This window comes from Sinocyclocheilus anshuiensis, unplaced genomic scaffold (assembly GCF_001515605.1).
Source record: "Sinocyclocheilus anshuiensis isolate Anshui unplaced genomic scaffold, SAMN03320099.WGS_v1.1 scaffold498, whole genome shotgun sequence".
Lineage (NCBI taxonomy): Eukaryota > Metazoa > Chordata > Actinopteri > Cypriniformes > Cyprinidae > Sinocyclocheilus > Sinocyclocheilus anshuiensis.
This window is the reverse complement of record NW_015547644.1, coordinates 249,729-261,241: the sequence shown is the minus strand read 5'-3', so window position 1 is coordinate 261,241 and position 11,513 is coordinate 249,729. Positions and strand designations below refer to the sequence as shown.

The 11,513-nt window shown below is 37.7% G+C and overlaps 1 protein-coding gene across 1 annotated transcript in view; it reads right to left on the bottom strand.

Annotated features, from left to right (window-relative positions):
- ern1 (endoplasmic reticulum to nucleus signaling 1) overlaps positions 1 to 11,513 on the bottom strand; it is a 37,216-nt gene that overhangs the window by 9,039 nt on the left and 16,664 nt on the right. Inside the window, exons 7-17 of the mRNA XM_016504063.1 lie at positions 10,504 to 10,605; positions 10,162 to 10,423; positions 8,726 to 8,804; positions 6,908 to 7,073; positions 6,329 to 6,444; positions 3,852 to 4,040; positions 2,818 to 3,076; positions 2,620 to 2,710; positions 1,778 to 1,967; positions 1,273 to 1,372; positions 912 to 1,111 (exon numbers count right to left, since the gene is read on the bottom strand). Coding sequence (XP_016359549.1) covers positions 912 to 1,111; positions 1,273 to 1,372; positions 1,778 to 1,967; positions 2,620 to 2,710; positions 2,818 to 3,076; positions 3,852 to 4,040; positions 6,329 to 6,444; positions 6,908 to 7,073; positions 8,726 to 8,804; positions 10,162 to 10,423; positions 10,504 to 10,605 — 1,754 coding nt within the window. The remainder of the gene's footprint in view (positions 1 to 911; positions 1,112 to 1,272; positions 1,373 to 1,777; positions 1,968 to 2,619; positions 2,711 to 2,817; positions 3,077 to 3,851; positions 4,041 to 6,328; positions 6,445 to 6,907; positions 7,074 to 8,725; positions 8,805 to 10,161; positions 10,424 to 10,503; positions 10,606 to 11,513) is intronic.

The window sequence follows — 11,513 nt, the reverse complement described above, 5'->3', positions numbered from 1 at the left end:
TATAAAGTAGAATTAAAATAGAATAGAAAGTGCTAGAGTTAGAGCTAAATTAGCTAAATTATTAGCTAATAATAATTAGCTAATTATTATATATATATATATATATATATGACAGCTCTAAATGACAGATCATCAGGGCACACAACATATTACCACAGTAAAACTTATGACATTTCTCGCAAACGGCAATATTTATATCAACCATATACCAAAGCACTAACTTAACGTTTCAACTCATTGTCTATAATTACAAAGCTATTTGTACTATTTCTATAATTCTGAAATAGTTCCTGGTTTGTTGACTGCATTAATGTTATATAACTTACACACATTCTTCATGTACTGTTACAAAAGTTTCAAATGAATAGACAAAGAGAGAGCAAGAAATGCTATTGCTAGCGTAAGAGAGCAGTTTCATATACGAGAGCTACTTTAGGAATGAAAAATTCATGAAATAAACATACATGTTCTAATTGTGCTATTTCAAACAGAATTTGGAATGTTGAATTATTGAGAATTTGGTCAAATTAAATTATTGGTAACACTTTACCATGATTCAATCAGTTAACGAATAATGAACAAATAATGAATAATGTTAATGAATAATGTTATCAGAAACTAATAATGACGAATATTTACAACACACAGTAATCTAAATTAATCTCTACACATACTAATATATTAAGTATAAATAAACATTGTATTTATAAATTAACAATAACTGATTAATATTAATAAAAATTTGCTCATTTCTAATAACTAACTAAACTATCAACATTTATAATCTGTATATATTATAATCACTATAATATTTAGAATATTTAAATTTATTTAAAAACAAACAATATTTTTCATTCTCTTAGCTGTTAAAATCAATGCAAACAGACACAGCCTGTTTTCTGAGCTCTTACAGGGTTATGCTTTGCATCCTCACTGAGCACTTCTGGAGCAATCCAGCCCTCAGTGCCCGGGACCCCAGACTTCCTGCTGAAGCTGTGTCTGCCCACTGCCAGCTTCTTGCATAGGCCGAAGTCTGAGATCATGGCCTTCACACGCCCATGTGTGTTCGGCATCGACACCAGGATGTTGTGTGGCTTCAGATCTCTGTGAACTATCAACCCATGAGAGACTGAGTGTTACAAAAATTTGTATCAAACTGATTTTTGAAAAAAACCCCAAAAAACACAGTACTTCAAGAATATTGATTCATTCACCTAAAATGCAGACTATTTAAAAGTGTATTACTGATGTTGCTGATAATGGTTAGGTTACCTATATTAAGTGAATGTAAATGAGCCAGTCCAGACATGGTTTGCTCTAGCAGTGTCACTGGCTCCAAACCGTGGCGGTTAAAATCCTTTCGTTCCACATACTAAAAGTAAACAATAAAATATAAATAAGTAAATAAATAAATAATTATTAAAATTAAACTACATTATAATTTTATATTATACAGTATAGAAAAAAATTATTTGTGTCTTTCGGCAATCTGTTAAATTACAAGACGCTTGCTTGGGAACATTCTCGAATCATGCTGGATAACATGATCATTAGATTTTGTCCATTTCAGTTCAAGTAAATTATTAGGGTTACATTGATAAATTCCTTATATGTGTTAAACATGAAAAATGGTCAGTGAAAGGAAAAGTTTTTGTTCTTGTGGTTTGACATTTTAAATAAAACCTAAAATGCACATTTAAATAAATTATTGTAATATTCAATGTGGGTTTTTAACCTGAAACACCAATGACATGTCATGTTGTGGTGTTTGTTATACCTCTTGCAGTGTGGAGCTACACAGCTCTATGGCAATGTACTGAAACTGACGATCTCTCTCAGTGCAGAAGTAACGAATCACATTTGGATACTCGTCTGACTCGCGCAGCAGCTGAACCTCACGGTCGGCAAAGCTGAAGCATTCTGGGAGAATCCTCTTCACTGCCACTGGACGGTTATCAAACTGACCCCTGAAATGACACAGAAATGAGAAAAAATGACAATGGTCATTCTCTGGAAGATCAGGCCCTTCCTAACAGTAGCACAACTTCTTGTCCAGGTCCTTGTCACTTTTAGGCTGGACTACTGCAATGCTCTTCTGGTAGGACTTCCATCAAGCACAATCAAACCTCTACAAATGATTGAGAACGCAGCAACATGACTGGTCTTCAACAAGCCCAAACGAGTTCACGTGACTCTTATCTCTCTCCACTGGTTACTGGCTGTGGCTCACATCAAATTCAAGATATTGCTTCTATACAGAACAGCCACAGACTTTGCACCCTCCTACTTTCCCTCACTCTTAAGAGTCTACATCCTCTCCAGAAGCCTGAGATTGGTAAGTGAGCAACACCTTTTGGTACCATCACAGTGAGGAACAAAATCCAAAAAAACTTCTCTTCTTAGAGCACTTAAGTGCATCCTACTGAAAAAAAACCCCTCTATGCTTTCACTACGCCCTCCCTATTCTAGCTTGTACTATTCTGAACGATCCCTGAAACTTTGCATTACAGCTACTTCTCATGTTTATTTGCCTCTTTTTGATGAATCGCTTGATGTATTTCACATTTGGCACCTTGGACAAAAGCATTTACTAAATGAATAAATGTAAATATAACTTGCCTGTACACAATAGTTCCCTCAGCACCATGTCCAAGTACATCTCTGGGGTTGAAAGTGATGTTTCCAATTCTGACAATGTTGGATTCTTCCTCTGAAATTAAAAGATAAGAAATCAGAAGTCAACCAATTGGCAAATTCAAAAAAAGATTAAATGGTAATGGCAATTATTGTGATTATCGTTTTACTGACAGCCCTAACCTGCATCCTCGTGCTCATTAGCTGAATGTCCCATCTCAGACTGGGACATGTTGGAATGGTTGGATGCTCGTGGGGTGATGTTGGGACTGCTGTGGGTGGAGCTCTCAGAGCGGGTATGGGCTGCCTCTAGGAAGTCAGTGTCAGGAGGCAGATCACTGGGTGGCTGGAAAAGTAGCTGCTGCCGCTGCAGGAGCTGCAGCTTTTCCTCCATCTGCTGCTGAAATTGCAGGTGTTGCAACTGCTGCTGCTTGTGGACACTCTGATCAAAACACAACACACCACAATACTCTCAGAGCTGACCGAAGAGACACTTTTCAACCAAAGATTTATAAATTTAGCATTATTTTCAATTAATAACCTTACTTTTTGCCTAGACAGAACAGTAAAGAAAGGCCATATTAGGCAAAGATGAAGAATGGGTGTGGGGCATTTTGCAAGCACACAACCTCCCTAAATGCCAACCAAAAATAGATAATGCCATAAACGGTAATGCCAATTATTGTGATTCTCGTTTTGCTGACAGCCCTAACCTGCATCCTCGTGCTCATTAGCTGAATATCCCATCTCAGACTGGGACATGTTGGAATGGTTGGATGCTCATGGGGTGTGGCAAATATCTTTTCTGTCTTGTCCTTCCTTCACATTTGTTCCTTCTCCCCCACTTCTTTCCCTTTACCCACCTTTCCCTTCACTCAATTAACTCACTATAGTCACACAATATTGTGTGAATACAAGTTATTTTCATTTTGGTTAGCTTTGCTTTTATTCTGACTTTTACTAAGATAAATAACTCTAGTAGATTAAGTGCATGAACATGATCCATCTAAAAACTAGAAACTGTGTTTGTATGAAGAGTAAGGCATGTCAGCTGGGATTCTAAGTCTCTGATTAACTGCTTGACTTTCATTATCTTATTATATGTTTTTCTTAACTGTAGAGGGCTAGATTCTAGACATTCAGCTTGGAAAATCATTCAGTCTTAGAGTGATGGTGAGAGTAAAACTCACCTCAATGAACAAATTTAGTGTGTTTACCTTGGGATAGGTGATGATGAAGGCCACCCAGCCGGCCAGAAGGAAAGTGCAGAAGATGATGGTGGCCATGTCCTTCAGCATGGAGTCCACTGGAGTCTCCACACGTGGGACACGGTCAGGTTTCTCCTGTAGGGATGACACAGGTGGAGGCAGAGGACTGTTGTCTTCCATTCCACTCTCATTTACTTTCTGGAACAAAGCAGAACATGCTTTGATATGGCAATAAACACAAATACAAACAAAGATTTTTAGCAATTTAATTGCATATACAGATAATCAAGCATTCAATAAAATTCAGCTTATAAAAAAATGTCAAATCTGTACAGCATGACAGCTGTATTACAGATTCTTTTGCCGTCCTTGTGATGAAAATGGCAAACATTTTCTGGGTCCATCTTTGTACGTTTTGTGTTTCACAGTCAAGGAATGAATGAATGAATGAATGATGTGGGAAGTGCTTCCATATAAAAAATTTGGTGGTTCTTCACCTTACAATAAAAATCCAAGGGACAGTTGGGTACTTTACCAATGCTGTCATGAATTCATGAATGCATTACATCACACAGTGGTGTGCACTGTGTGATTTAATGCAAAAACTTGAAACAGAAGATGCTGCCCTCTCATCATTCCCTGCGTTGTTGGACATTTTCAACCCTAACCCTAAAAAAACCTTCAGGGGACAAGCATTTCACCCAACTTTAACACTCTTGTGCACCTGTGGTGGATTTTGTAGAGACAAATTGAGCAATGCTCCCCATTAAAGATCAGGACATTTAAGGAGGTCATTCTTCAGGAGTTAAACATGAAAGATTTGACAACTGATGTGTCATGAATTTTTACACTCCATGCCAAGAAGGGTCAGACTAATATACTTAGTTATGGAGGACATATTAAGTACTAGAATTTTACACATTTGTTGAATTTGCTCAAGGATGTACTCATTTCTGCAACCCTTCATTTAAAAAAAAATGGCAATATCAAAACATGCTCTAATCTCAATTAGAGCGGGAATGATGGCTACATTCCCAATAAGGCCATGGAGCTAATTTCTTGATTGATGACACTATATGGAACATTTCCACAGTTCCACAGCTCTGACCAATGAAAGTCAATGTAACTTGCGTAAATACATTTTGGTACACTTTGAAATGTTGTGGAAACAAACCAAATAAAGATGCAAATGCAACATTGTAACACTAAGTCCGTGTTTCACAACAAAGCAAACAATCCACAGGTCTGAAAATACAATAAGTCACTTAGAATAATTTACACTGATCAGACAAAACATTAAAACTACTGACAGTTGAACAACATTGATTATTTTATTAAATACTCTCAAACAGTTGAATATAGCAGGCAGCAAGTGAACAGCCAGTTCCTGACTTTCATGTGTCGAAAGCAGAAAATATGGGCAAGGGAAAAATCTGAGCGACTCTGACAAGGGCCAAATAGTGATTGCTAGACGACTGGGTGAGAGCATCTCCAAAATGGTAAGTCTTGTATGGTGTTCCCCGTATACAGTGCTTAGTACCTACCAAAAGAGATGCAAAGAAGGATACCCAGTGAACCGGTGCCATGCACGTGGGGAGTGAAGACTATCCTGTTTGGTCTGATCACAAAGAAGAGCTACTATAGCTCAAATTGCTTAAAAACTTAATGCTAGCCATTAAAGAAAGTTGTAAAAATTAACAGTTCATCGCAGTTTGCTGCGTATGGGGCTGCGTAGCCACAGACCGGTCAGAGTCCCATGATGACCCCTACAAAGAGCCTACAATGGGCACATGAGCATCAGACCACGTACACCCCTTCTTGGCAATGGCGTTGTCTGGTGGCAGTGGCCTCTTTCAGCAGAAAGCACCCTGCAACAGTGCAAAAATTTCTGAGGAATGGTTACAGGAACAAAGGACAAAGAGTTCAAGGTATTGCCTTGGCCTCCGAATTCCCCAGATCTCAATCTGTTTGAGCAATTGTGGTATGTGCTGGACCAACAAATCCCATCCATGTAGGCCCCACCTCACAACCTGCAGAAATTAGAGGACCTGCTGCTAACGTCTTTTGTGCTAGAAACCACAGGACACGTTCAGAGATCTTGTTGAGGCCTTGCCTCAACGCATCACAGCTGTTTTGGCAACACAAGGGGGATCTATACAATATCTGGCAGGTGATTTTAATGTTGTTGTCGATCACTGTATTTCCACAAAGTGTCATGTGCTTTTTCCAAATCATGTTACCACATGCTCTTTTCAATAAAACCAATAACCATAATAATAATAATAATAATTCTCTAATAAGGTGGTCTAAAAGGCTCCTTCCTCTTTTAAAACGCATTGTGAAAGTCATTGATTTGGTGATCAGACTTCAGAAATGGCTATTATTTACCATCCTCTCCATGTTATACACATTGCAAATTGTTAAAGCTATTACATAACATTATCCACACAGCAGTGCTACTGAGTGTGTTTACTTATCGTTTTTACCTCTTCAATGGTCTTCTCTGTGGCAGGGGGAATAACGTTGATATGTTGGCGAGGGATGCTCTCTGGAAATTTTTCCAGAATTTTAGTATGAGCATCTGGCGGTGTCTCGTGGTGACCTGCAGAAGAGAAACATTACCGTTGAGCAAAATGTTCATACCTTAATAAACATGAGGCAACATAGGCACATAATAAGTGGGTCAAGACATATGACAATTATGCGCCAATTAAGAATATAAATGTAATATTTTCAGCAAACGTGTAGTTTACGGCTTTCTACAACACCACATTTCTGTCCGCGGGTTGAAGCGACCGCAATAACGTGATATTTAGCCCCTGAAATGCGAAATCCCCCCCGGAATGCAATTTTTCATTGGGGACCCCCCTCGAAACGAGATTGGGCTAGTTTTGAGCAGCAATTGGGCGGGTTTTGTTGTGAAAACCTGGGAACCCTAGTCTTCAGGCTGGGACAGAAGTGGAGATATTTTACAACTGCAATAAAATGTCTCCACTAGTGGGCAAGAGTGGCTCATTTTTGCATGATTCCCACAGCTTTGAGTGCAGGTATTTTTGAGTGTGCACCTATCAGCAGCAGCGAATTCCTCATGAAGTTGATGCGGTTTCTCTCTTTCAGTGCTGCACTGAACTTCACTGTGGTACTGGGAGTGATCACACACTCCTGCTCATCCTCCATGCTTGACTCCTGGATACTGGGGCCCTCCAGCATGGGAAACGTCCTGCCACGAGGCTGAAATACACACATGCACACACACTTGGTCATGAGCATGCATGCACTACAACAGCATTCTATCCCTTCTGAATCGGTACTGGGACCTTTTCAGGCCTAAAATTCTCAAAATCTGTATAAAAAAACAAAAAAAAACAAAACGAACCAAACAAATAAACAAGAACATTCTACTACATCACTGTAAATATTTTTACAAAGTCAGATGTGGGATACTCCCATTTTATTTCCAACTTCCAAGCATGAAGACATTGCATTGCCTAACAAACTGAAAATTATACTGGTTAATGATGTAGAAGAGAGTCACATTTATGCCATTGTCAAAGAAAAGTACAGTTTAAGGTAAAAACATTTTTTCTCCAAATACCGTGAGATATTAATTTATAAATATTATTTTATAGCCTTTTTTTAAGAATTTCATTCTTTTAATCAGAACTTTATAGCCAAACAAATATATATATAAAAAAAGGAATTTTAAAGGGGTCCTATTATGCTTTTTCCCTTTTTCAACTTTAGTTAGTCTGTAATGTTGCTGTTTGAGCATAAAAAAAGATCTGCAAAGTTACAAAGCTCAAAGTCCAATTCAAAAGGAGATATTTTATTTAACAGATATCACTTTTCAAAAACTACAACGAACGACTCGTTTGGACTACAACGCATATTTTCCGGGATTTGTGATATCACAAATTTTATCACTACGTGTTATCACTATGTCGGAGATGCTCTAGTTTTCACAAGGCAGACGAACTTAGAGTGGTTACAATCATCCTGGTTTAGTATGAGAGCCTGTTCTAGTACACCCCCAAAACAAAATCAAGACTTTGTAAAAGAGCATAATAGGACCCCTTTAATATACAAAATAAAAACATACTTATAGAAGAGATGAATTCAAGTCAGTGAATGTGTGAATTGCAATTTAATACTGTTACAAATCGCATGACTACATATCTTCTTACAGGATATTATCAGGTTCTGTTGAAGCCCTGTGCACGAGAGATTCTGGCATTTTTTACTCCGTCAAGGTTATACTCCTATACAACTATGAGTTTCGATTTATGAAACATGGCAGCTAGTTTTCAGCGCCTCATGAATCAGGTAGTGGCAGGGCTGGAAGGATGCGCTGTGACTTGGAAAGGTCATTTATGTTATATACATGCTCTTCTCACACGTTTGGTAGAGGTCAGTCTTACAGTGAATCTGGCTACCTGTGAGTTTGCCAGAGCCACTGTAACTTACTTGGAGAAGGTGACTGGGCAGGGCTAGATGCGTCCGTTTTGTGCAAAAGTTGAAGCCATTGATAACTTTCCACCTCCGACTACACTTTCCACTAGACAAGAACGCTTCTGCAACCCCCCTAAGTACGTGCCAGGCTTCGGCCTTGACGTTTCCATTCACCAAGATTCTCAAACTCAAACTGGTTATTTTTCACTAAATATTTATAATTAATTATAACTAGTTATGATTAATTATTCATATTTCCCCATGAGCTGATTCGCTACACATGTAATCATCCAGCTTAATTCAGTTCAAGTTTTGTTCTCATCAAGTGACTGTTGGCCAAACCCTGAGGTTATAAGTGTGACTACAGTTAATCTAACCATGTAGTTCTATAAAAGTATGAGAAGACATTTTTAAAGGTTTTTAACACCACTCACCACAACAGTAACTCCATCATGCACCAGGGAGGGAGAAGCATACAGGCCAGAGGAGTGTTTCCCTACATACAACGTGGACCTGTCAGAAACCAGCCAGAAATAGCAAATTAGTCATATTTTGTTTTCAAAAGTCACATACTTTGACTATAAACATCTCGCAAAGGAACTGCTAAGTTTTATACAATGGCTAATGTTTATTCATCCAGTCTTTTACATAATGACAACAACAATCCCAGAAAGAGGTCTATAGTCATTGGAGTTTGATTTTACCCCTGTTACTGCAATATATAATGTGAGCTGCTCTAAACATTGTGCCACAAAGCTAGGGATGGCTACATACTAGGGCTGCAAGATTATGACAAAAATCATAATTGTCGATTATTCCCTTGAAATTGTAATTGTGATTATTAATTACGATTATAACAATTGACATTGAATGATGTTTATACCACTGTTTAATGCAACTGCATGCTGTATTTTTATATGAAAATAAACAAGCTGAAAACACTAACTGAAAAACGTTTAGTGCTTTTCTATAGTATTAAGCCTCAAATGTCAACTATACATAGGATTGGTTTCTTCTTTAAATGATAAAAAAGTAAACATTTGAATTGTATTATAATGTTATACTAAAACTAAAATTAAACCCTTAAGATAACATGTAGAAAGAAAAAAACGCATCTTTAGCACGCAGAATAACATAAGTGGACTTTGAACGATTAATTGCCGCTTTGAACGATTACGTAATTGTAATCGCGATTAGAAATTCGATTAATTGTGCAACACTACTACATACCACTTTTTTTATCTGGTACAAATACCGATACTGCAACCATGAGATACTAATGTCAGTCCAATACCAGTAAGTGTCTTGTTCTTGATCAGTTCAGAATATAAAGTTGTATGAAAGGCTTAACAAACATACAAGCTTCACATTTCTTTTAAACCCTCCAGAATGTCTTGCCCCATACAGTTCCATTTTAAGTGCAGGACTGTACTCACAATTTTTGCATCTCTCCTCAAGGCGTTTAAGTATTTAATCTATACTGAAAATGCAGGCCACGCATCTTTGAATTTCTAGAATCAGTTCTTCCCCACACTTCACAAACAGGATGTGGCTTAGATATTGGAGATGCAACATGCAGGTACACTTATGTACACATGGTCCAATATTAGTGCTAAATGAGAGTAAAATGTGGCTTTGCCATCTATGTAAATATAAAAGAGGTGGCATTTCAGCAAGAAACTTGATGCTGGAAGTGACATGATGACCAACATTGTTAAGAAGGATAATATTATTTTTAGGGAAATAAAGCAAAATACAGTTTCACAACCTGTAAAAAATTAACATGTGCAGTCATTTTTCTCAATTTACCCCCATTGGAAAAAACAAACAAACATTATAAGTACTTTGTCTTATTAGAAGGGCTGCTTACATCAGTTTATCTTTGGTTTTCTTCTCCCGAGGAAATGGATACTTCCACTGTGTAATGCGGCCCACCTCTCCTGACATGAAAGTGAGATAACGCAAAGTTTCCACAGCAACATTGGTGTGTGGGACTTTGCGCAGGCCCTCACGCTGCCAGATGTAGATCGCCACCACAGGGGAGTTGTAATTCTGAACCCACTGCACGTCTCCGGACTCACTGTCCACTGTCACCACTAGGTCATCACCATTGGACACAAAGTGGGCCATATCTGTCAAACACAGAAAACAATGTTGTGTTGTGCTACGAAAGAGGATTGAAAGGGTTTTCAAACTGATAAAGCTGCCTTACTGTGTTTGGTGTCGTCGTCTGGAAGGGTGAAAGCGTAGTCAGAATAAGTAGCGTTCCAGCGCAGCTCTCTGCTCTTGGTGTCATACATAGTGATCGTGTATTCTGAGGATCAATGCAATCAACAGCTCAGCAATAAATACATTTTAAGATACACTTTTCACCCCTGTAGTCATAAGCCTTCTCAAGCATCTAATCGACGGTTTTGTAACCTGAGACCACCTCTGTAAAACAATGGAGATTATTATTATTCATTATGTATTAAATTCTGTTACGCACATTCATTCTAAGACACATTTATAACTCCTGTAGTCTTAAGAATTCTCATCTTATGCATCTTATCGCAGGTTTTACACTCAATCAGCTGGGGAGTGTTAAATAGCCCATAAGCAAAGGTTGCATTAGTATGTACATTTTATGTACATCTACAGTTTGACTTCTTGGACTCATACATTCAGTGTAATACTCATAGCAAGACCAACAATTAATATCTTTGATATTCATATCATATGAGAGTTGTTTTGGCTTTAAAATGTCTTTGCATTAGACGTGTATCGACTCCAGCAGATGTGATGTGTCATTATTCTGTAATACGCACAATATTGTTATTGTGAGCTGTTAACAATTCTAGATAACATATTAGCACAACTGTTTACATTTCTACAAAAACACACAAGCTAATAGGGATGGGCGATATGGGCTTAAAAATATATCACGGTAATTTCTGATATTTATTGCGATAACGATATCAATGACGATAATTTAGGGAATCCTGTTTCTTTAGAGCAGTGGACACCAACCTTAATGCTCCAGGAAGAAGTATCCAGTGATCGCTGTAGCTGAATAAAACGCAGATAAAGAAATTTTAATTCAGGAAACCTGAAGACAATAAACATGCACAAAATATATGGTATCTGTGTTCTTCAAGCAATCTTGGGTATTTTTTATAAGGATAAAGTATATTTATAATGCAATGCTAATCGACATAGCCTTTATCACTGTATATAATGCTA